At 40.1% G+C, this 27351-nt stretch overlaps 1 protein-coding gene across 1 annotated transcript in view; it reads right to left on the minus strand.

The window, feature by feature from the left end:
- Positions 1-26897, minus strand: part of GAK (cyclin G associated kinase) — a 56013-nt gene extending 29116 nt beyond the window's left edge. Inside the window, exons 1-11 of the mRNA XM_072112037.1 lie at positions 26599-26897; positions 22933-22994; positions 22111-22170; positions 20786-20900; positions 20461-20603; positions 18936-19061; positions 14887-14976; positions 13751-13886; positions 8135-8247; positions 7189-7279; positions 4903-5026 (exon numbers count right to left, since the gene is read on the minus strand). Of these exons, the coding sequence (XP_071968138.1) occupies positions 4903-5026; positions 7189-7279; positions 8135-8247; positions 13751-13886; positions 14887-14976; positions 18936-19061; positions 20461-20603; positions 20786-20900; positions 22111-22170; positions 22933-22994; positions 26599-26740 (1202 nt within the window). The 5' untranslated portion in view covers positions 26741-26897. The remainder of the gene's footprint in view (positions 1-4902; positions 5027-7188; positions 7280-8134; positions 8248-13750; positions 13887-14886; positions 14977-18935; positions 19062-20460; positions 20604-20785; positions 20901-22110; positions 22171-22932; positions 22995-26598) is intronic.
- Between the last annotated feature and the right edge of the window lie 454 nt (positions 26898-27351).

The raw sequence follows: 27351 nt of genomic DNA on the forward strand, positions 1-27351 counted from the left end.
AAATATGGATGCACTTTTTGCGCATGCTCCCCTACAGATCACAGTAAACAGGTATTGGGAATTCTTGCACTCATCTAGCACTGCTAGAATGACCAGAAAATCAGAATTAAGGCAAATACTTAGCATATCTAAAGTTTTAATAAATTGCATAAATCAATTGCCCAGTGTATATTTCCTTTTTATGCTCTTTTAGTTTCTTTTCTCTGAGCTCAAGTTTGTATGCTATTAGTTGAGATGACTGCACATTATGTACATGGAATTGTAGTGAAGCGCTTCTCCTACAGATCTGAGGGGAAGAAATAATGTCTGTACTTATCATCTTAGAACTGCTACAGTGATTAGGAAAACTGGATTATGCAGCCTAAGGCAGGATCCTCTCTGTATACCGCTTTATGTTTTAGTTTATGGATGCTATACACTATAAATAGAATATAAGAGGAAAACTGTTTCAAATTCAGAAACACACACATGAAAATGTACTGTAGGTATAGAAGCCAAGCCTTCATGTTATCTGGCACTGCTAAACTGTGTAGCATTACGATGTGAAAGATCATTAGTGAGCTGTTCCCAGAGAAAAGCCTCATCTTGAAAGTTCAACTGTTCATCAAAACTGACAAAAATCCCTCTATATCCGGAAATTGTTGGAGATGTTCCTGTGTGATACTGCATTTCCATTAGCCCAAGTCAGTGTAGAGAGGCATATCTGGGACATCATGGGACACCATCGACCATTGCCATGTTGCACCACAGACCGTCCCAGAGTTCACTATTGCTTTAAAAAGAGGTTTATCCATGAAAGACAACAATAAATATAGTTTTAAGCCCCTACTTTTTACAATTTTACTCAGTTTTCTAGCTGCTTTTGGTCCCATCACTCCCTAGACAGGTCGGTGTAAGAATCCAGAGTGTGGGTGGATATTTTCTAAGCAGATACTTCATGATTCGTCTGTGATATGAAATGCTGTGTGTTGACGATGTGCTTAGATTATCTGGGTTCAGGGTTTATCTCCAATTAGCTTCTGAACATTCTAATAGTATCCGACACAGAAAAAGAGAGAGAAGAGTCAAGAGATGGATATAAAACGCAACTATTAGAGATGGGTGAATCGATTCAAACGAATCAGAATTTGTTCCGATTTTCAGAAAAACTTTGATTCTTCACGTATCCGAAGTTTGCGGTGATTCGTGGGAACAAAATTCCCCCCCCCCTTTTATTACCAAAACGGGCGTGAGCACAACGTGTTACATGGGCAGAGAACTCTGGGAAGAAGAAAGGAACACCCTCGATCACATGTGCAAACATGAAAGCCAATCAACGACCGGCAGGCTTATGTGATGTCACAGCCCTATAAAAACAGTCAACCATTTCCAATCTCGTTATTTCACACTGCATGTGCGGTCTCTAGCGTCTAGATGCTTGTACACAGTAGTTGCTGGAGTGATTTTTCTCCAATTCCAGGGTGTACATTTTGGGGGATCTGTATACCCCAAATTTCAGTTCTTTTTGTTGCTGAAGTTAATAGAAAGAAATCTGTGTAAAATCCACATAGTTGATTAACCAACCTGCACAACCTCTCAGAGGTTGTGGCAGGTGAAGACAGAGAGGTGGCAGGTGAAGCAGGCACAGGTCGCAGCACAGTAAGGGGAAGTCACAGCAGGGGTGACTCCGAGGCCAGAGCTGCCGGTGTCATCTTGCGACAGTGTGTTGATAAACAACCAAAAAGGTTCTCGTTTGGTTGACTAGGTCATCCACTTGCTCCCAAATGACATCTGACAACCCCAGACAAGAGTCCAAGGGTTCGGCAGATACAACCCTTAGTTGGCATGGCCCAGGAGCAGGTAAATTTCAAATAATTCAATTTCGCATTAATGGAACTTCAAATTAAAATTTCTCAATTCCATATTTGAATGACTGAATCTGAACACCCATAGCACCTTTAACTACAGTGAGAGGAAGGGTCTTTGGTTTTCCCATAGTTTTTTTTATTCCTATGTTGAAATCGACATGATTAAAATTTCATATCAAGTAAAGTAAAGTAGCAAGAAGGTAACAGAATGAACAACACCGTGATAGGGATCACAAATGGACAGTTGGAAGTTAACCCCATTGTAAACCAACTGATGGTATCAAACTCCTGGAGTCGGTCTCTCCCATTATTATGGGGTGTAAATCAGCCACATTGTGTAATTCACAAACTAGCAGTGGAATGCTGTGCCTTCTTATCAGGTTTTTTGTGAGGAGAACACCTAGAGCGCCAACTCTGGTTGTTTACTGGGTTGCTGATACTGCCATAGGTCAATATGACACAGAGTCTACCAGAAGTACAAGGACGCCATCCAAAGGAGAACACTTTCAGAATGGTGAACTGGGTTTGAACACCCGTAACACCATTAACCGGTGTGAAATAATTTTTCAAGAATTATATTTAATTAATTCCATGGTTTTTCTTAAAAGGTTCTGTTTAGAGATGGCCACAAGCACGATGGGGCAGATTTACTTCCCCGGTCCTGTCGCGATCCCACAGCGGGTTGTCCGGCGTGGATTCGGGTCCGGCGCAATTCAGCAAGATCGTGCGTCCGAGTTCCTTCCTGTGTCGCTGCTGCGCCAAGGTCCACCTAAATGCACCTGCTTCTTCCTGGTACATGTGAGTGCTTGATCTTGTGACACATAACCTTTTATAAATTCCGCGGTTTGTCCGAATCCGTCGGGTTGTCCGGCGGCCACGTCCCCGATTTCTGTCGCGTGCAAGCTGGCGCCGATGCGCCACAATCCGATGCAAAACGGAAATATTCAGGAAACCCGACAAAAGTGCAGCGTTCGGACCCTTGGAGATGGAGCAGAGAACTCTAGGAAGGAGAAAGGAACACCGTGTCAAATCAACATAGTTGATGGAGTGATTTTTTACTCAAAGTCCAGGGTGTCAGTTTTCAGGGTTCTGTATTCCCCAAGTCTGGAGTCCTTAATGAGCAGCTTCCTTCACCCACCTAGTGAGGAGGATAGCACTCTACCACCCCAGGTAGAGGATCCCCTGGACTGGCGGGTGTTCAGTGCGACGGGGACCATCGTTACCCCAAGGCAAACCCGCTTGTCCACCCGTAATCTGGAGAGCCTGATCTTTGTCAAGATGAATCAGGCTTGGATCGGTCAGGATTTTAACACACCAATACCTAATGCATCAGATTAGATCAGCCATAACGCCTCCCCCAAATGTTGAGAAATTAGTCTGGATTCTAACTACCTGCCTCAGCCACTATTCTGCTGCTGCTACCCGCCTGATGCCACACATCTGCTGCCAGTTGCTCCATCTGAATCTTAATAAAATTATTAAAATGAAGTGGCCCCAATACTGACCCCTGTGGCACTAAACTGGTAACGTCAACCCAATCTGAGAATGTGCCATTAATGACGACCCTCTGTTTTCTATCACTAAGCCAATTACTTACCCAAATACACAGATTTTCCCCTAGTCCCAGCAGTCTCATTTTATGTACCAACCTTTTATGCGGCACTGTGTCAAAGGCCTTTGAAAAGTCCAGATATACAACATCAACATACAAAGCGTCCCCAGAACCAGTCTGGATCTTACTTCCTCGTAGAAACCAATCTGATTAGTCTGACAGGATCGATCTCTCATAAACCCAAGCTGATAATGGGTTATAAGGTTATGTACAGTGAGATACTCCAGGATAGCATCTCTAACAAACCCCTCAAATATTTTTCCCGACACAGAAGACTCACAGGTCTGTAGTTTCCAGGATCACTTTTTGAACCTTTTTTGTATATTGGTACCACATTTCCTATGCGCCAGTCCTGTGGAACATAACCAATCCTCAGGGAATCTTCAAATATTAAAAATAACGGTCTGTCTATCACAGTACATAGTTCATGTAGACCCCGGGGGTGTATGACATCTGGCCCCGGTGATCTATCTATCTTAGTGGTTGCGAGGCGGCGCCGTACCTCTTCCTGGGTTAAACTGTAGACATTCCAAAGAGAATTTACATCATTCCTCATTCTGTCTTCCACCAGGAGATTTTTGCTGGGTAAAGACAGTCGAGAAGGCGACATTCAGTAAATTGGCCCTTCCCTTATCTCCTTCCACCATGACCTATTTCTAGGAGGGCCCACACTCTCAGTTTTTAGTTCCTAATTATTTATATACTTGAAAAATAATTTGGTCTCCCTGGCAATATTTCTCTCAGTCTCTATTTTTGCAGCCTTTGTCTGCTTTAAACAGGATTTATTTTTCTCTCTATAATCCTGTAATGCCTCATTGCTACCTTCGTGTTTTAGCACCTTAAACACCTTATCTTTCTCGCTTATTGCTTTCCTTACAGGACTATTTGGAAGAATCCAATCCGGTGAGTTTATCCTCTCCTCCAATTTTGGGACGCAAGAAAGGCGCTGGCTTGCTTGAGATGTTTTTGTTAAAAAAATTACTTTTATTTAGGCCATAACCGGCAATAAAATTGATTTAACAATAAAAAGATGTTAGAAGTAAAAAGCGGAATGACGCGTTTCGCGCTTGAACTATGCGCTTCCTCAGATTCCTAATAGGAATGGTGTGTATAACTAACAACTTTTTATTGTTAAATCAATTTTATTGCCGGTTATGGCCCAAATAAAAGAATTTTTTTTTTAACAAAAACATCTCGAGCAAGCCAGCGCTGGCCAGCAGATCGCATGAACGCGCCTCATCCGGCTACTACAGCATAGAGAAGATAGAAGAGGAGATGCGTGGAGCATCGGGGCGCCGGAGGGTGAGTATCTAAGTTTATTTTTTTTTACTGACTCGTGTATAAGCCGAGGTGAGGTTTTTCAGCACACTTTTTATACACAAGTACGTACGCTATATACACACACAACACACAAGCCTTTAATGAACACATATACTTCCTTACTTGGTAACTGACTGTATAACCTTTGAAGATGTGTCTTTAATATTACTTAAGAATCGTTCAGTGCCTCCCTTTAAGATGTCAAAAAACCCTCCAGAATTCGGATCCTCATCTCCAGCAGGAATACCTGTTTGAAGTATATACATACAAAATCATATTAATGGTAATGCAGCAAGTTTCTTTATGACCAGATAGTGAAGAATATCTTTTTTTCAAAATACGGTTTTTGATTTATTTTTTTTTTGCTGATTTTATAATGCCTTTTCCACTTTTGCAGCAATTAGGAAGGAAATACAAGGCACGTTTTGTTAGGTCTTCTGTGTATTCAATCACTCCTAGTTTTGGCTCAAATACCTTACCTATTTGTAATTGCCTCATCTGCTTTTGTTTTACAATAACTAAATGCAAATAACTTCAATTACCCCCATCTTGGGTTCTATAGTGCCTACATGCATACAGGCAGGTAAAGACATAGCTGGGGATGTGAGATGCAAATAAAAATCCAATTCCCACATGCCTGTATCTCCCGTCCTGTAGTTCACAAATGTGAATGCTATTGACAGGAATAGGCAAAGAAATCTTCTAAGCAATGACTGACATCATCACTAGCATAAAACACAGAAAAATACAGGTGTTTACAGGCTCGCTATCCACGAAATTCAAGGTTTCTTTTAGGTTGTAATAATGGACAATGTGTTTCGGGGGTGGACCACACCCTTCGTCAGGTATATAGTTTGATATATATACAGTATCCATGATATCCAAAAATATAATAGAATCTATGTTCACTATTTTTTCGTTCCAGATATAGGTCAGGTTTTGGTGAAATTATGGATGACAAAAATCGACATATTTAAGCAATAATTACATATATAAAACATTCAAATACTTAATTATGTTTAAAATTTGATTATCATGAAACCATGTGTATGTTTTTAAACTACATGGTAATCAGTATATAATAATACAGAATATTATATTACCGGCAGTCCCCGGGTTACATACAAGATAGGGTCTGTAGGTTTGTTCTTAAGTTGAATTTGTATGCAAGTCAAAACTGTATACTTTATAATTGAAAACCCAGCCAAAATTTTTTGGGTGTCTGTCACAATTGTATTTTAAAAATGTTGGGTTGTCATAAGAACCAGGATTAACAATAAAGCTTCATTGCAGACATCATTTATAAAAGTTATAGCTGTTTATTGTAGCCTAGGACTAAAGTACAGTAAATTACCAAAATCCAGAGGTCCGTTTGTAACTAGGGGTCGTCTGTAAGTCGAGTGTTCTTAAGTAGGGGACCGCCTGTATTAGATACCGATTATTACTTTAATTACTGTATATATCAAACTATACTTTGCAACCTTTTAGAGTGTACTGTCACTGATCTGACGAAGGGGATGGTCCACCCCCCAAATGCATTTTTAACAAATAAAAGATACCTTAAACCGCACAAGTCACTGTCTCAAGAGCTTCATGGATAACACACCTGTATGTTTCTGTGTTTTAGGCTACATTCACACTGCCGTTGCCCGCTGTACCGTAGCACGGCGGGCAACAGCAGCGCGCGGGGAGAGGAGGAGGGAGGTGAGCAGCTCATCCCCGCCTCTCCCCTTAGGAACATATGGCGCACGGTGCCGTATTACGGAGAAAGATGGGACATGTCCTATCTTTTTCCGGAGTACGGAGCGGTACGGCACCGTACAGCTCCCGTAGGGCGCAGAGCGGGAGCTCCCGTAGGGCGCAGAACGGCCGTACATACGTCCCCCTTGTGGCAGTGTTAATGGAGCCTAATGCTAAATATTTATTCGGCACTACTTCACCGGCTCTCGGGAGGCTGTCACAATCCATCAGACATTGAGACCGCGATGTAACCCATGATTTCAAGGCATTGATACAAGATTACATCAGATGAGCAATTTACATTGGAATCCTAGTAACAACCTGTAGAGAAAATACTACACTAGGAGCGCCGTTTGTGTTGCTCCTCTCTAATATTTTCTAACATCATCACTGACAGTAGAAGGACACACTCTAGAGGGGCAAGAATAGCATCTTCCTCTACTCCCCCCCCCCCTTCCAATGCCACAGCAGAAGAAAACCAATTTAATGGAGGCTGCTTTCAAGGCATTGCTTCTGCTCTGTTAATGGCATTCAAATATTAGTTTTTCAGCAACCTCATGGTCATAGAGTTTGACTGGAGATGACACATTGAGGTCTATGTAAATCTCTGTGCAGGGAAGCAGAGTACATAAGTAGTGGGTGGAAGTTTAAGTCTATAAGATTTCTTACCTGAGGGCCCTTGAGGTTTGGAAACTTGCGGTATCACATTGAACGCTTTTTGATTCACAGTGTTCCCATAGCCACCATTTTGCTCTAGAAGCTGTTAAAGAAAAAGCATAACTAAACCTTTGAGGCGTATACATTTTTATTGCAGCAACGAATTGTGCAAGTGATTATAGCAAACTTTGTAAAATACTTTATTACATAAAGCTGGTTTTCAGTGCCTTTTTTCTGCTCATTATTTCTCCTATACTAAGCATTGTCTGAAGTCCTGTACCACAGGATAGATATAAGGAAAGCAGGCTAAAGATGAACTATTTCCATTCCAAGAGAATATTTCACTTAATGATTCATCCCTCTGACGAGATTAGACTATCCAGTGATAAAGAGTGTAAAGAGTTAAGAAGTAAGAGTTAAAGCCGTCGCATAGGTTTGTGGAAACTTATAGCCACGGACTAAGGAAAACCACAACTCTTTTAGCTACCTTGTAATGCAGCTCCTTTAACATCAAGCATGAAGCCTTATAACATAAAGTGGGTTTAAAACCAAACTAGTTTATCTATTCCAGAAGGAACAGACTCCCAACTGTAGACAGCACTGTATCAGCCTAGTTGGGTCTCTGAAGTACAGTGTAGGGAACCGATTTGGCCGAGTGAGAGTCTTGTGACTAGGGTCGGGAAGTAAGAGCTCTCCTTACAGACGCAGAATTAGGGGATTCTGGAAAAATATGCAAGTAAGTTTTGTCAACTCATTCGGAATGTTATCAGGCTCCTTTATGTTTAGCTGTAAGTGAATACAGGACAGAAAACCAATTTTTAAAATAGCGGAAATTCAGATGCTCAGTGGCATATGAAGGACATACGGATCTGAACCTAGCCTATCAGTAAGGGTGAGCTGATCCTTAGAAGAGTATATATAACTTTATGTAATGCTTAGAATTATACTATATACTTACCTCAGTGATGGGAGATTTAGGATTCACATTTCTTGCAGCTGCAATGTCCTGTAGATGACTGACCACTTCTGTTATCGACAGTCTTTCCTCTGGATTCACTTTTAACATGGATTCTTTATAATAATAATAAAAAAATATTAATTAGATAATATATTACAAAGCAAAGTATTATAATAAATGTATTACAAAGAAAGTTGTTAGTTAATCTGATCTGTTTACTGAAATGAGACAAGGGAAATAAGCAGATCACAGAAACCACTGGCAGCAAGCTATCACCTCATTGCGTAATTATGCCAAAACTTTGATCATGATTATGAACAGCTTAGAGCAAACCTACTCTGCAGCTATCAGGTTATTGCACGTAGACCCTATGTCCTCTTGATTTGTTCAGAAATAATGATTTTTGAAGGATATTTTGGACATAAAACCTTTATTTTGCAAAACATGGGATGAACAGTGATGACTGCATTATAACATAGGGAAAGATTATAACTAAACTTTCACTAATCAGTATAATGTGCACTGACTTTTGCTTTGAATGATTTAAGCACAATGGGACATCACTAATCTCTCATATTGCTCTGGTGGGATTTTGGTCTACTCTTCTTCCTGTTAAGGTTGTTGTTCACCAAGGATTTTCCAGAGGTTTTCTATTTGGTTAAGATTAGGACTCGAAATGGGATGGCCACTTTAATGTTTCAACATTTTCTGTCTGTAAGGCAGGGCAAAATTTCCTAATTTCCTGCATGAAAGTTACTGGCTGATTGAATGGAAGTGTGTATCAGAACCTTCTTCAATAACATGTGGTGCATTCCTTGCGTTCTTCACTCACTCTGCCATGTAGCTGTATAAGAGGTCCACCTCTTATGCAGAAAATATTCATCAAACCAACTTCTTCCACCACCTTTCATTGACTTCTTTACACACTTTGAGTTCAACAAATTCAAATAAATCCCGTTATGGCCAGCAGAGGGGGACTCTAGTTCACAGTGTGTCTCAGCGGTGTCTGTGGCGGTAGATTAGAGTGAGTAACGGTATAAGGGGGAATAATTGGTGCGGTTAGAATCACCGCATGGTTGGTTTCCTGGCAACAAAAAGTGATTCCTCAAAGAATACTCTATGGTTGTGAAACCCTAGGTCCTTGGCTAGCAACCCAAGTAGACATATTTCATGAGTCACACGGAGAAAGCATTGGAAAATATCTGGGTTGGTGTAAGACGCGGTTGGTGTATGTCACCTCTAGGACCACGCGCAGCACGCCTGACAGGAGCTCCATACTAAGTAAGCAGCCACCGCGTATTACTACTATCATAATAGTAACATTATTGCCATATATCAGTACCAATTGAACACTCACATCCAATCATTATAAAGCCATTACCCATATTCTCCCACCAGCTGTTAGTTACCTGGAGAACCAGCCTATTACTTACATAGCTCCCCACTGGTCCCTGGCCACCTCATCTTAAGGTAATGATCTTACTTGCACTTACTTTTATATGCCTATTTTCGACTTATCCCCATCCACTCATCATAGTTATAAACTATCCATTCATCTATACACCATCCATACCCTTTCATATATATGTAATAACTATTCCAGATCAACTATTCATTACCCCTTTTTGTTCCATAAGCTAATTTTCCAATATGTATTTTAGATATTGTAATTTATATTGATATGTATAAAGAAAAGACTGAATAAGTAAATAAATGCAAAGACTTTATTTATTCATTTTCTCTATTTATATAATAATGAATTCTCTTTTTAAAGTAATCTGATTGTTTTTATAAACACTTGTATGTATATGTATATATTTTATCATTCTTTGCCTAGTACCTTCTAACCCCTTCATCAGGTCCATAAAACACCCCCGAAATGCATAGTCCGACCTCTATACGAATAAATTCTACACAAAAGAAATTTGTGTCGCATCAACTTAACTACGGGCATCACGTCTTACACCAACCCGGATATTTTCAAATACTTTCTCCATGTGATTTCCCTATGCAGGGAAGACGCACCATACCCCACCCACTCTACTAAGGGAAGACTGGATCTACAATGTCTGCTTTAACGCATAAGACACAAGGTGTCTCAAGGTGAGCAGATATCACAATCACTATACAACCCTCCTAATATTCATATTGCACTAGTGGCGCCGCCCATATCCTTTCTTTCTCTCTTCATATTTCAGGAGTATAAGGCACTTGCCAGAAAGGAAGGCAGTTACCCTTTGTCAAAAGTGTGCTAGAAGTTGGCTTCCAAGGAGCCACATCACGGACAAGCCGTGTTGGGTGCACGTTTGGGAGTAAGATATGTCTGATGTACTAGATAGATTGTGTCATTCTATTACTTACTGAAGGGGACACCTTGAGATGGGAAGAGAGAATATCCTTAGGCGCCTCATCCTCTAGAGTAGGGATGAGTTCCTATCCTTTGCTTAGTGTCTGTAAAGGGGTATGCTTAACTCTGATATTAGATATGTGTAGACTATCGAGACCAATCCTCTTGGGTCCTACGTTCTATAAAAGCCTATGAGTGAGTATTTTGATATGAGAAAAGCTTCATTAGGGAATTGTGTTGATAGCGCATGTCGCAGTCTGCCTAGGCCATGTTTTTCCTGCAGGTTGCTGGAGGAGATTAGCACCCTGTCCTTGAAAGTAGGTGGACACCTGCAGATTTCCAGCCCTGCACCCCCCCCCCCTCCAATTGGGTTAATGAAAGATTTTGCCATAGCGGCATGTCAGCTATGATGTCTTTGAAGTTTATAATTAATGTAGCTGCTTTTCCAAACTTGCAGAACCACTCTGTGTAATGGTAGTATAGGCCACTGGAGGTGAGCCCTCTTGAAGACCACCTGGCCTCGGGGTTTTGTCTAGACCTTCCAGCAAGAGGAAAGTGGACTCTAGATCTTGCACTTTTGTCTGAAACTCTTCGGCAGACTTAAAACCTGGAGGAGCAGAGGTCGATGTAAAATTGTGTAAACCTGTTAACTATGGCTCCCTGTTCCTGCAATGTCTTTCTCTCCCTTCTGTGACTGTATCCTTAGGATAGGTGGGGAGGAGGAGCTCAATTTGGCCGATTGATTCCACAATTTCAAAATAATTTGGAGTTTTCTTTTCCATGAGGGCCAATCGCCCTGTAATGAGCCATACAATTCTATTGTTCAGTCTGCTATGCATTGTTGCTCTAAGAGTGCTGCACCTAGCTGCAAGCTCTGATACCTTGTGAGTTGACTCCTTCTTAAAGGGGTATTCCCATCAGGGCATTCACATTTAATAATATTCATTTGCAATATGTAAACATTTCTTCAATTGGATGTTATTAAAAAAATATAATAAAAGTAGTCATGTTGTCCCTTAGAAACGAGATCGCTTCCTCAGTTGCAATGGGATCATGTCCTGTGGGCCAGTAAGGCTAATACAGAAAGCATGGATTTCGATCTTGTGTGCTGCCAATAACACATAACCTTGCCAAATACTTTATAGGATTGTATATGGTCGACCGTGACGAGAACCCCAACATGTAATTGATAAGGAAAAAGGAATGGAAGGAGGGACTATAATAGGAGAAGGCCAGTGTTGTGGGAAATTTCTGTCTCCAATAATCTGCCCACCCAAATGTCGAGTTGTTGGTTGTGCAGTAAATTCAGATCCCCCATACAAATAGTTGTGGCCTGTGGATATGCAGTCGCAAAAGGTTCCGCTTTGTGTAAAATTCTGGTCCATTTGACAAGCAATTGACTCCCAGCGCACGGACATGGAAATCAGCAAAGAAAACCCCTTTGGACACTGACGTGTGACATGTATAGTGTGGACATTGAATCCAGGACTTCTTTAGCACCCAAGTTCTGTCATAGACAAGATGAGCCTCTCCAGTCCCGTTTGTAAGTTAGATAGTCGGGGATACCCCTGACTAAAACACGATGTTCAGCAGGCAGCAGGTATGAGCTTTAATGCTTGCCATATGAATATTTCAATAAGGTTCACCATTGCATCAATGTCATAAATCAAAAGGATATGCATGCAATAAGGTAACGGTCAAAGGAGGAACAGCCTGCTCCTGGAGATGAAGCATTTGAGGAACTGATTGCAGTACCACAGAGAGCCATCCTCCTAGTGCCCAGCCTACTTGAGAAAGGGCATGGGGTGCATAGTCTGTTGGGTTGCTCAGGAGCTTTAGCAGTGCGGTGGTAATCTATGCTGAGTGCGCAGCCAGTCTACCAGCTCTGTTGTAGTGAAGAACAACAATGCTTTATCCCCATTCATTACTCATAGACGAGCAGGATATGACATGCTGGTTCATCTACTGGACAGGGGCCGGCTCTGGCTATGGCAGCCGACATGTGGGGGCAGCAGGGATCTGCTACTCCCATGGTTATGGGTCCTCACATGCCTTTGTGCTGTCACAGATGGTCACCCTCTGTCCTGGATAGCAGAACATGGCCACAGCCGTGCTGCAGGGTGGTCCGGTGGGTGTCCAAATCTGGCTTTCCTGGGTGTATCAGGGAGGTCCCTCCGGTTCTGTGATCTGTGCAGGACAATTAGCTCCTATGCCGATATAGCTGGTGCAGTATTTTGTCAGGATAACACTGGCATAGGCACAGTACTCTCTCACGTACATCCAGCCAAGATGGCTGCTAGCTACATCCAAGAAAGATCTTTACCATGTTCAGTGCTGAACTGGAGAACAATTCCAACAGCAATGTTAAAACTGTTATCAATGGAGAATAACCACATTATCCTGTCCTCTTTTGCAATGGTCTTTCAATGTCGGGTCATTAAATAATGTTTGGTCAGATAATTAAGGAAATTAGCACCGGGTGCCAGATTAACACCAATAACTTGCAGGCATCTGAACATGTTCTCTTATTTTTGATCAGCGTTCTTTTACAATTATCTCTGCCTTGCTGACGCCGAATACCTGAAGAGGTTCTGGCCTCTTGATGTATCTGATGGCCAGTCTGTGTAGCGTTTTTTTCTAAGCCAGGTCTACTGAAGCAAGTGTCTGGAATGCCCCACGTCAGCCCCTGTCTGCCACCACCCTTTACGTCCCATGGTGCGAAGGGGGAAATAATTGCAATTGCTAGCGGTGCGCTAGAAATTGTGATTACTTAAGGTCTTCTACGCCAGTTTAATGGCATAGAATCTCTAATGAATGTCCCAGAGAGAGAGAGAAGGTAAGAAAGAAGGCAAGAAAGTGTTACAGAGCAGGTGTTAAAACTCAGAGCAGAGAGTTTCTTAGGGTGTTGTTACATGAATTCTTGGACAGTTTTTAAACAGACTGAAAGCACATGTGTTTTTGTACATTTACCATGCGTTTGGCTGGTATAAGTGACTGACAAACAGTATTGTAGTTGTACGCAATTTCTGTCAAACTCAACCACTGCTGACAGTATGTATTTCACTGCCTGCGGGGCAAGAAAGCTCTGGTAAGCCATCTATAGGATTCATTTAGAGATAGATACAAAACCCGGACCTATCAGACGTTTGTAGCTTATGCATAAATATGACTATAAACCCCATTTAACAATTGTTCTTCGAAGTTGAAAATTTCTGAAGCCTGGAAGAAAAAAAAAAAAAAACAAAAACCAACATCTCAAAAGAACTTACTGATAAGGCCGTGAAAAACAAGGTATTTTGTATCATCTTCTGGTACTGAATATTTCCCGTTAACAATACGAAGTTTGGCTCCATCTTCAAACGGATGTTGCTTGAAGCACAATAAGTACAAAATACAGCCAAGAGCCTGAGGTAAAACATCACAATAGGGAGATTATTAATCAATGTTCTAACTGTTACTAAATGGTAGTTATGTTCAGTTCACATTTGTTAGTCCTTCAGGAAAGATGCGGTCACACGGCACGTTTTTAAAATGCACCAAAAACACACTGGGGCACATTTACTAAAGGGTCCAAACGCCGCATTTCGCGTTTTTTTTTTTCAGATTTGCCCCGGGTTTTTGGCGCACGCAATCGGATTGTGGCGCATCAGTGCCAGCTTGCATGCAACAAAAATCGTGGGACGTGGACGTGAGACAACCCGACTGATTCTGACAAACCGCGGAATTTAAAAAGCAAATTGTGTCGCAAGATCAGCACTCACATTCACCACGAAGAAGGTGGTGAACTCCAGCGGACCACAGCGGGGAAGCAACACATGCAGGAAATTGGATGCACGTTCTTAGTGAATCGCGGCAGACCTGAATCCTCATCAGGCATTCCGGATCGGCGGCGTCAACGGGACGGGTAAGTAAATGTGCCCCACTTATTTGTATCAATTATTTTGAGCCCAAACTAACCGTGGTTGAACACAGAGGACAGGTGCAAGTCTTTTCATTATACCTTACTTTTGTGTATTTGCCTCACAATAACTGATGCAAATAAATGAAGACCAGAGGTTGCGATCACATGCAACGTTCGTATTGTGCCTAGAAATGCAATGCAAATGGGGTCAGGGCTTGGCCCAATCACATATGCATTGCAATAAAAAGTGAGATGCCCAGTGTTTTTTTTTTTTATATTGAGTACATTATACACCGTAATTGTTTGTGTATTTTGTTATATTTCAATTACTCAACAAAAAGAAAATAAAATAGCACAACTGGCATATGTTGTGCCCTGGCCACCTGCAGTTGCAGTCATTTTCTGGGCACAACTTTTCCACCGAGGCTGCGCTCACGCGCGGCGTTTACATTGCATTTTGTAAATGCACAAACACATGAAAAAGTAATTTTTTCCATCACTTACCCAAATGTCTTGCTTTTCTCCAATTGGAAAGTTTGAGTACAAGTCTATAATTTCTGGAGTCCTATACATTGGTGTTGTGTTTCTGACCATCTAAAAGAGATGGAAATGGAATATTGATTTCAGGAAGTCTTGCCTGGCCGCGTAGCTTCTCAACTATTGCATGGCTATCTGAGCCTCTAAGGCTGCGTTCACACATGGCGTTAACATGGCATTGACAAAGCGCAAACTTAATATAAAAGTTTTGTAAATGTAGTGTACCAGTACCTCATCCCAGCTACTGGATAATATAGTTTTCAGGTGGTTGAGGAATTGCCAAATGTATTATGTGATTCAGTAAATATTTGCTATGTGTTGCCACCTACAGGCATAATTGTATAGGTGTAAGGGTTGTGGTCACATGACCTTCCCTCAGTCAGGCTTCCTGAAAGCCTCTAGAATGTTCTGAGGGAGGAGTCTCCCAAGTGGTATCTGTGAACCAGAGGGAGGAGCCAGTTGTGACCAGATGCTGAGGAGATTTTCAGTCAGGCTTTTCTTCACAGCTGTTCTTCACATTCAGCCTAGGCCCCAACTTCCAATTCCCCAGATCTAGTAATAGATCTGTATAAACCCCTTATCACCGACACTAGTTTTCAGCTCAATGACCAGACTCGATTTTTCAAATCTGACATGTCTCACGATAATTGGTTATAACTTCGGAACACTTTAACATATCCAGGTGATTTTGAGAATGTTTTCTCGTGACACATTGTACTTCATGTTAGTTATAAAATTTAAGTGATAAGTTTTGCGTTTCGTTCTGAAAAAAAGTGAAAATTTGGCAAAAGTTTGTAAAAATTCTTCATTTTTTAAGTTTGAAATGTTCTGGTTTCCAGACAAGATGTAAAACTAACCAAAAGGTTTGATAATTATCATTTACAGAATATCTGCTTTATGTTGGGATGATATTTTATGCTTCCGGTCATTTTTCTAGGATGTTATGAGGTGCAGAACTTTATGTTTCTTATTTTCATGAAAATTGCCAAAACTCACATTTTGAGGGACAACTCAGCTTTCAAGTGACTTTGAGAGGCCTAAATAAATAGTAAAACCCCATAAATTACCCCACTATAGAAAGTTCACCCCTCAACATATGTAAAACAACTTCTATTAAGTCTATTAACCCTTTAAGTGTTTCACATGGGTTAAAAAATATGGACCTGCGATTTAGAAACTATAGAATTTTTTTGGAAAATACATTCATTTAGGCCAAAACTGACATTTTCAGAATAAATTAAATGATGAAACGCACTGCAACGCTTGATGCCCAATTCCTCCCGAGTTTACTGATACCCCATATGTGGTGGTAAATTGCTGTACGGGCTCACGGCCGAGTGTAGAATGAATGGAGGCGCCATTCACAGCAGATTTGTATTATCACATTGTACGACCTATACATTTTTATTTTTTTTGGTAATGCGAACATATGAGGGCTTATTTTTTATGGGATGAGATACAATGTATAGATAATTCATTTAGGGGGTCCAAAGCTTATTCATGAGATTTTATTAACTATTTCAAGGGGGACACAAACAAAATCATCAATTTTTATTTTGGATTGTTAGCATTTTTTTCCCCCCGCTCACCGTAACGTAAAAATAATATTTTATCTTTATTCTCTGGTTCACTACGATTGCGGTGTTACCTCATTTATATAGTTTTTCTTATTTTTGCTCAATATTCCTGAGCAAAACCAATATTGGAGAAAATCGCATTGTTTTTACTATTGACAATTTTTCAGGGCCATAACTTTGAGGGCTTATTTTTTGCGAAAACAGTTCTTTTCAGTCGTATCATATTAGGGAACGTAACTTTTTTTGATCACTTTTTAGAACATTTCGAGTATTTTTTTTACTTAATTCACTGAGCGGGTTCAATATTGATTTAAATTTATTTTACAGATTAATACGGACGCGGTGATACCAAATATGGACGTGTTTTTGTGTTTTATTTACTTTATTTGCATTTTATGTGTTACTGGGGAGATTATGGGACTTTTATTTTATTTATTTAATTATATTATAAAAAGATTTAATTTTGTTTTGTTTTTTTTTTGTTTTTTTAAAAACTTTTTTACATTTTCTACTTCTTGGCTTGAATAAGCGATCGGCGGTCATTAAGGGGTTAAACAACACCAACATCTATTCCCAACATTGGAGCGCCACCTCACAACACACCAAGCTGCCTGCAGTCCAAGGCGGCAGGGCATCTTCATTTATAAACTGATATGGCCAGAAGAGAGGGCGCTGTACAAGGTTCTTCTGCTCCACTCAGCGCCTCTAATGGTTCAGCCAGTGTGAGTGCCATACACCTAAGGAACATACATCTGTCACTGTATGCCCTGCAATAGAGAACTGTGCAATTCACCTCAGAGAGTATGAATGTCCTAAAATGATTTCCCACAGCGAGCCAAACTACGTAGGCCCATGCATGGCAGAATAATGTAGCATTGGACTGTACCCGTTGCCAGTAGCAACCTGCTACAAAACCCCAAGAAGTTATGTCTCCATAGCCAGTATTAAAGCTGGCGAAGATTATGTAAAAAGGGAATTGTGACCAACACTCTTAACAAGTCTGCACCCTGAAATATGCAATGGATTATATAGTCGTTTATCTGAGAGTAAAAATTCCAGTTTATTCCAGTTATTAACTGCATCTGACTTGGTCATTACAGACTTGAATTAATCCCCCAGAGGTTGTTGGGCTTATTGTGAGGGTCACAGGGCTAGCACCCCACAACAAAGCCTGTGATACATGTATTATAAGCTCCAGCAAGCTCTTGTACCTTGACAAGTCGCTTGGCCCAAGCGCGAACTGCGTTGTTCCTTTATTGTCCTGACATTTTATCTTGATTTTTATATTAATAAATTTTATAAAAAGAATACTGGACCCAGTATTTAGTGTTCCTAAATAAAACACCCTTCATGGGACATCGATACATGGCTGTTCCTTCTATAACCAAGTTACTTTAATCACAGAGCATTACAGTACATTATAGTAAGCAAAGCCTTACTATATAGTTTAAGTGATTTGTTTTCAAATAAGATAAGAAAAAGCCACAGCATCTGATGAAGTTGAAGAAGGCAATAAGCCTTTATTCACACGGACATGAAAAAAGCAGCAAGGAATGCGGTCCTTTGTCAAGCATGTAGCAAGTTTGCAAGTGCACATATATATATTATATATATATATATATATATATATATACACACACTCACTTCCTAGTGACATCATATCCATGTCAAATATCTGATAAAACTTGGGGATGTTGTATGTAACACAATTCACGTATTGTTTTTTGTATACTTTTTATGAAGTCGTTTTGAAGATAAGATGTTTTTGATTGCTGTTATAACAGGATATGATGTCACCAGGAAGTGGGTGTATATATGTATGCAATTGCTGCATGCTTGACAAAGATTCATGGTGAATCGAAATGATGCTGCTTTATGTTCGTGTGAATAAAGGCTTATTGCCTTCTTTACTTCCTCAGATGCTGTGTTTTTTTCTTATCTTGTGAGTAACTCGGACCCTATACACCAGGATCCTGAGCTGCATGAATCACCTATATTAAGGTTCAGAAGTTATACAAGTTGCTGTCTTCTCTTTTTTTTGTTTTCAAATAATTTACCATTTTTTCCTTCATTTATGTTTGTATTTAGTTGCGATTGTATGGTCCTTTCTATTCATTGAACATCACCTGCAAAGTAGTCAGCAGGTAGAAGAACCAAGCAGTGAGCAATCACAGGTATAAGCAAGTACAGTACACGGAAAATGAAACAAGTGATATTTAAGTAGCAATGTCACTTTATAGTAAGGCAACAGGCTCACAAGCCTGTTGCTAAGTGATACAGCAAGTCATATACAGCATATATATTTTATTCCACATGAACTTCATACACACTTAATTTATTATTTTAATTATTGGTACTCATTAACTCCTCCTCACAGGCCAGTAATCTGTCTATGGAAATAATGTACTTCAGTCTAGCTTAATGCATTCTTTTACTCACTTCATCTTCGACCATTGCTCTCCTCTGCGCTGTCCAGTTATAATCGGGGTAATGTGCAATGGTGGTTGCACTACCAAAGTCACATAGTTTAATAGTACCTTGGTTTCCAATGAGCAAATTTTCCACCTGTAAAACATTAGCATTATTTTATTTTCACACTGAAGAAATGCCAATAAGTCATTTTGTTTAATTTATTATATTATTCTTTTTTAATATTGAATTTGCAAATAAATTTATTTCAGTTAATAAATCTTATGGGAAATCTTAAGTATTGGTCTTTGAGGTATCTTGGGTCAAATGAATTAAATTTTCTAGGAAGAATACATTTATATATAGACTGTTCCAGTCTCAAGGACCCTAGTTACAGACGACCCCTCTGCCCACTGTGACCTCTGGTGAAGCTCTCTGGTTGCTATACTTTAGTCCCAAGGTGCAATGATCAGATATAAGGGGTCAGTAATGCAGTTTTATTGATCCTTGTTCCTGTGACAGCACAACATTTTGAACAATAAAAATTTTGCTACAACTTTAAAACCTATCAGTTCCAGCTTACATTCAAATTCAACTTAAAAACAAACCTAAATAACCTTGTACATAACACGGGCCTGTCTGTACACTAAAAAGATACAGATACCCCAGTAAAAGAAACTATAGAAATATTAATATGATAAACCCCTTCATGAGAATTCAGTTTAATCTGCAGTGAGCATGTTATAGAGCAGGAGGAGCTGAAGAGATTGTACATCCTGTCAAATACTAGGAAAGAGAGCCACATCCTTGTTCTCAACAAGAATAGTGTGTGGGCCATGCTTGGAAAATGGAATTAGCGCATTAGGGATTAGAAGGTGAAGGACAACAATTTTGAGAAAGGCCGTTATAAGGATCAGAAATAAAAAAGGGAAGCCATGTAGGCACCTAGGAATAAGAGGGGGGCCATGTGAAGGACCAAGTATATTTATTCCTTTGAGAGGCACAACCCTATTAAAGAACATTGCAAACTTGGGAGGTCCACTGAAAGGGTTTCAACACTAGAATATGTCACAGGCTGTAGCATACGTGTATCAGTCTCCTGTTCAATAAGCATATTAGTCAGTTAAACCACTCCCACGATATAAACCTTATCTTACAGTACAGAGTCTTGGCCTCGACATTTCAGATCAAAGGAGAAAAAACATATATATGCTAAGTGAGACAGAAGAAGAGATATGCATTATATGCAATATTTAACACAAAAAACTGAATACTGTAACAAAAATAGCATTAGATAAATACTGTAAATAAATTATACCAACCCTTTTTTTTTAGCCCTTTAACAACTGGCCATTGTCTTCTAAAACCAGGCAGTAAAAGTATTAAATCTATGACTGCGTGTTTTGGCATCATTGTAAAAAAGCGCAGCGAGTGCCATACTGAGCACTCCTGGACCAGGAATCAAAACTGTAGACACCTCATTGCTCTACCACCGCAGTTGGAATGAGGGGCATAACTCATTGATGAATGTTATTATTACACTCCATGTTATTACCTTAAGATCTCTGTGGATTATCGGAGGCTTCTGCTTATGCATATGTTGGACCGCCCTACAGGTTTGGTAAAAAATCTTTAATACAGTGTCACATGACAAGGGACCTTTACTTTCAGCTTTGTTGAGGAATTCAACAAGCTGTCCTATAAAAAAAAAAAAAAAATTACATGAAAAGACAAGCATTAAATGTAACACTATGCCTTCAGACACTATGACACGCATGTTGTGGAGGAAGAGATGTTCCTTGGGTATGCCATTGAAGATCGTGTCTCAATGACCTGACAGGATTAGCAGTACTGTAATCATTGCACAGCAACTTTCTCACCTTTGCATAACTCTGTAAGAAGAAGGAATTCCCCTTGGCCTGTATCAGACTCCTCTTTTCCTATTGATGCAGCTGAGCAGAACTGAACAATGTTTGGGTGTCCAGATAACTTTTTCTATGCACAAGTACAAAAAAGTACCAAAAAATAGTTAATATATGCAATTTTAGAGATTACATAGCATACAAGCCATTGTTGCTGGTTTCACAAAAATCTAGTTACTGCTTTGGTGGTATCTGCCATGTAAATCCCGTAGTAAACCCACCCATGTACCACTGGCAGATTCACCTTGGATCAGTATTCTACTCCCTAACACCTTTTGCCGCACTCTACTACTGAACTACAGAACAAATATGAATGATGTACCACTTCACCATGGAGTGTCAAAGACATCACAAATGCAAGGAAATTAAACAGGTGCACTACCACTAAAAATACTCACCTACACTCCTCTTGATGTTGATCCCGTTGGTGTCCTCTAAGCTTGACATGCCGGATTCACCTAGAAAAGAAACTAATTAGCAGCACGCATCGCAGGGACCGAGATGTTCGGTGCTCTGGGCTACTAATTATGTGCGCCCTCTCCCTCTCCCATGCTGCTAGAGGAGGGTGACGTCACGCGAGAGTAACCTCCTGCATGACAGATGCCTCTCTCTCCCATGTTGGACAGGGAGGTCACGCAGGGGGGGGCGTACATAATTAGCAGCACAGAGCGCCAGACCTCTTGTCCTCGTGCTGCTAATTATAGGTTTCTTTTCTAGCTTAGAGAAGGACACCGCCGGGTTCAACATCAAGAGGAGCGGAGGTGAGTATCTTTAGTTTAATATGTCTACCAGTTAGTGGTAGATTTCTTTTAATCGGAGGACATGTTATTGGCATTTGTACTGTATTTTATAAGAATAAACTATGCTAAATAAAAGGAGAGAATGACTGATTTTTTTCAACGAGAATTGTAGCTCATAGAATCATTTGGTCTAACATTTATTTTCTTATCAGATCAGATTTTCTTTTAATTTCATACCGGCACTTTTATATTCCTGCTTCTGGAGAGTTATATCATGGGGATATGTCATAAAAAGAATATATGGGAACAGGCCTTTAATGGACCTGAACAATTTTTTCAACCTTATATACCATAAAAACGCAACAAATGAATAAAAAGTACCAGAATACCAAACAAAATATACAGACAAAAGAGGCTTGATAATAGAATGAAATACGTCCTCCCTTGCTTTTATCTCCCAAAAAAATCAATAGTCATGTAAACATCTCTCATATTTAGCAATGTATAGTAAGAAAGTAGACAAATGTATCATAAAAACAATACCATGAAACAGATCTCTTGAATAATTGCTTTATTCTTTTCTTCTTCATTTGACAGTAGTCTCTACAAAACAGAAAACATCTAATATGCAAATCAACTTTACATAGAGTCAAACTAAAGTTATTATAGGCAAAGTGAACTTAGGACATGGAAACTATTGAGCTGAGCAAATTGACAAAAATTTTGGGATAGGATTCTGAATAACTTGTCTATCTTTACATTTCCTATGGAAAATGTTATCTAGTCATCTATGAAGTCATATAGAGTTGTCAGAAATTACATTACAGGTGGTCTCCTACTTAAGGACACCCGACTTACAGACAACCCATAGTTACAGACAGACACCTCTGACCTCTGGTGAAGCTTTCTGAATGCTTTACTATAGTCCCAGATTGCAATAATCAGCTGTAAGGTGTCTGTAATGAAGCTTTATTGATAATCCTTGGTCCCATTACAGCAAAAAATGTTTAAACTCCAGTTGTCACTGCGGGCCAATTTTTTTTTTGTCTGGATCTACAATTATAAAATAAACATTTTCAACTTACATACAAATTCAACTTAAGAACAAACCTCCAGACCCTATCTAGTACGTAACCAGGGGACTGCCTGTACTTGAACCATTTCAAGTACGGCTGTGTTCACATCTGCACTTTACAGGAACCAAACAATGAAAAAAAACAGAAGGTCCTCATGTTCTAAATGACCGGGACATCCAGTCGTCGCATTAATTGCTTGCACAGGCAATTTTACTAAAAAAAAAAAACAAAAAAAAAAAATTTCTAGAAGGATTTGTTAACACGCTACTCAGTTTAAACATATTCTTACCTTAAGTGCGTAGTCTTTCCCAGAGCCTATATCCTGTGCTTCATAGACAAACGCAAATCCCCCTTAAAAATAAAAAAATATATTTATTTAAAGACTCAAAGCTAAAAAAGTTACATTATTTTAGAAATTTTTTTCAAAAAATTAAAGGTTCTTTAATTCTTTAAGTACAAGAGCTGTGCTTATACAGTGATAAAGGGACCAGTTTCCAACTCCCCACAGGTAAAAGCAGCACAGTGTATGACACTACTATCTCTTCAGAGAAACAGTTGATAGTACCCTATCAACTGTCATTAAATTCAGTTTTTTTTATTTGTTTTAAAATTATGCAGATTAGCTTCTCGGTGTGAGCAGCATCTACACTTTTCTAATTCCATCTTTCCCAGCACCAACCAGTGGCACATCTTTATACACAATGATCAGCAACCCCTGCAGAAAGGAGTCGTAGTGAAGACAATGGAGTTACCAGCAGGCACAGTACCTTGTCTACCAAGGACCTCGTTTGCATAAAGATAAAAAACTAAATTTTTGCAAAGTTGACAGATTTTGAAAGAACAATATTTGTATCCCTGTTAAGTTTGTGAATAGCACTGTACAATTTTTCTTTTACTTGTGGGGTAAATGTAAGGAGGTAGACTCCAGTTAAAGTGAATGTGGCAGATTTATCAAGCAGTCTGAAAGTCAGAATATTTCCAGTTGCCCATGGCAACCAATCACAGCTCAGCTTTCATTTCACCAGTGCTCATGAATATTTTAAAGGGGAGCTGTGATTGGTTGCCATGGGCAATTGGAAATATTCTGACTTTCAGACACTTGATAAATCTGCCCCAATGTGTCACTATGAATTACCTACCCAGACCCATTAAAGGGGTTTTCCCATTAAATAAAATTCTCAAATTTCAACCCCCTAGTGATGTTAACACCATAAAGATCATTTTTAACCCTTTACTTCACAATCGTACTCAGTTTTATTGCTGTTTTAGCTCCTAATACTCAGTGATGGTCAGTGTAAAAATCCAGAGTGTGGATGGTGACTCTAATGAGACACATTATGATCCATCTAGTTCTGTAAGCTGACAATGTGGTTAGATTATCGCGGTACAGGTTTATATACACCTTTATTTACCTTCTGAACATTCACTAGTACCTGACAATATAGAAAGAGAGATGAGGCAGATGAAAGATGATGAGATCCATGAGATGTCTATTGCACACAGTCATCTCTTTTACAACTTTCCTATTCCACAACACACTAGATCTGCTGTGCCTCCCCAGATAAATAACTTATATGTCTGTAGCTTGTAGTTCTCCTTATGCTACGGTCTGCAGGATGTCAGTGTATGGGTCTGTGATCTCTGTCCTGGACTGCAGGGGGGAGCGGATAGAGGAGCAGAGAGAGAGAGAGAGAAACTCAGCTCCACCGCTGTCACACAGAAATCCAAGATGGATTCCACAATCCTAAGCATGAAGTTACAGGGTCGTGTCTAAAGACAACTTAAATTGTATACATCAGGACTGATTTAGAAAGGTTGGACTTATATGTGAAATACTATATTTTTGTTAATAACAGTGAATTAGAGAATGTGTTATTTTGTTATGAGTACATTTAAAAAAAACTTGTCTTCGTGGGAATACCCCATTAAGTTCGGGTGCATCCTGCACGACCTGGACATATTGCCAGATTGACAGCCATGCAGTCAATAAGACAAATTGACACCCCTACCTACTAGCCATAGCTGTGATAGGTCAGGGGGACACCCCTGGCCAATCACAACATATTGCAACCAATCCTCCAATAAGTTAATAAGTCCAGGTCCCGCAGGATGCACCTGAACCCCAGACCGGTTATTGATATCCCACAATTAAACTTACAGGGGTAAGGGGAACTATTCTAAAATTACTATTATATTGATGAAAACTGTATATTGAAGGCTGTGGAAGCAGGGACGGATAGGTTAATAAACCATCTGCTGAAAAATAGCCCCATGATATCAGTGGCAGAGCGCAAAGACCAATATCTAATTTACTTACTGACTAGCCTCATATACTGTAATGGGATTAATCTGATTGGTCACTTGACACTATTTCTGTTGTGATTCCTTTACAGAAATTGATCATAATAATAATAAATATTTATCTATTTATATAGCGCCATCATATTCCACAGAATCTCTGTAATATGTTATCTTCCTCTCTGTATGTAACCCATAATCTCTAAAGCAATGCAGAATATGATGGCATTATTGAAATAAAGATTTATAGTTAGGCCCCTTTCACACTTGCGTTTTTCACGCGCGTTTTCTGCGCGTGCTTTTGATGCGCAGAACTTGCATTGCACTCTGACCCATTGTAATCAATGGGTCTTTTCAGACTTGCATTTTTTTTTAACGCGCGTTTAAATCTCGACATGCTCTACTTTTGCAAGTCACGCGCTTGAAAAACGCACCATATAAGTCTATGGAGATGCATCAAAAACACATTGCACTCTGAGACACACGCAAGTGCAATGCAAGTGCAATGCGTTTTTCACGCATCAATTGCCATAGAAAAGATAGAGCTCAGTCCTGAGTCCATTTCACGCATTTTCTGCGCGTGAAAAACGCATTGAAATTGCATCAAAAACGCGCGTGAAAAACTGAGACACTGAACAAACTCTGACTGAAAACTGATTGAACTCTGATGCAAAATGTGCGTTTTTCACTGACCAAACTCTGATCGCACCCTGATCAAACTCTGACGTGATCTGCAACGCAAGTGTGGAAGGGGCCTTACTTAGGCACAGCATCTTAGCCTGTAATAGGATCACCCACTCAATATACCCACTCCCCCCCAGTGGAAGTGGATTTTTACTCAGGGACACAAGGTAATGCCAAAACCCTAGCAGTGTCTCTACCTCTGTTCAGAAGAAATGCACATTAGTAACCAGCACGCGTAATTAGTATTAGTTATTAATTTTTTATGAGAAATCATGTATATAGTTAAGTAGCACAAAAACTTTGCATGAGTAAGCCAGATTTCAGGCATCTGAATAGAACATCACTATTCCATACAACATGATGTAAGCTGGCCAGATAGACCTCAAATTGACACTTAATATGGATCCCATTTTAATATATGCCTAGAAGGTTTCTCAGTGCAGTAATCATACAAAGATGTACTGTGAAAAAAGAGCATAGATTTATGTCTAAAATCAAAAGCAAACTCCTGCTGTAAGAAGAGTGACTACCACACACATCCAATAACTTTCCAATAAAGTTCTTATGAGGAAGATGGATAACAAGACAAAATGGATCTGAAAATAAGTCCAGCTCCAGAAAGAATCTATAAACGTTACAGCTATGAATAGACATAAAATAACACTAAACAGTACCCCTGTAGGTGTGACACATTATCCAGTTTTACAGTGATTAAGAATGAACAGGAAGATCTCGTCCTGTACATTGCCCACCTGTTATATCCCACATAAAAGGGTCAGTCTATGTAACAGTCATTACTACTAGGGCACTGAGCTCATAGTGTACACACACATACAATGAGAATGACCTCACAAGACAAGCAGCCCACAGCAGGTGTGGGTGGAGCTAGGGGCACAGGTGGGCCCGGCAGGTGCACAGGTACAGCACTGCTATAGTGCCCCCACAATAAGCAAGGGACACAGGTTATACTCACCCTCAGCGATCACCCGCTTCACCCGCAGCTTCATCTCTCCCAGCTCCACCGTCTGCCCCACAAAGTCATGCTGGTCCCTGCCAGCGGCCCCCAGAGCTCCGGGACCAGCAAGGAAATCTAGCGCGGACTGCAGGAGAGACATGACCGCGATAGGGAGAGGGCTAAACGGCAGCGGGCGGCCACAAGATAGGCAGATGTCAGCGCCCGGCTCTCACTCAGTGCCCAGCTTCCGGCCTCTACCCTGCTTCCGCATGCGTGACGTCATCCCCCGCTGACGTACGTGCGTGCGTTCCCCAGCTCCTTGCCTCCACCTATCCAGTGGGCCTGGAATGCGGCCTGGTGATGACGTGTACATTGCAGAGCACCTGCTATGGACCAGGGGGATTATTCCCACTATACTGTTCAAACGTCTATAGTGGTTTAACGTATCAAATCTCATTGACATTAATGTAACTGTTATGTCATCCGTTATCCGTACGTTTTTGTGACAAAAAAAACAATAGTGGCTGCAGTACTTTTTCTCCGTTTAAGAAAAAAAACACATGCGTAACAGAAAATTTACATTAATGTCAATAGGGTTTGTAACTGATATGTTAAAGCGATTTGCCCATGAAAGAAGTCAGAAATGTTTACACATCAAAGATAATTTTTAACCCTTTACTTTACAATTTTATTGCTGTTTTAGCTCCTATAACTCAGTGATGGTCAGTGTAAAATTCCATGGCGTGGGTGGGGAACGCTCTAAGCAGCCAC

This window comes from Engystomops pustulosus, chromosome 1 (assembly GCF_040894005.1).
Source record: "Engystomops pustulosus chromosome 1, aEngPut4.maternal, whole genome shotgun sequence".
In the NCBI taxonomy this organism is placed as follows: Eukaryota; Metazoa; Chordata; class Amphibia; order Anura; family Leptodactylidae; genus Engystomops; species Engystomops pustulosus.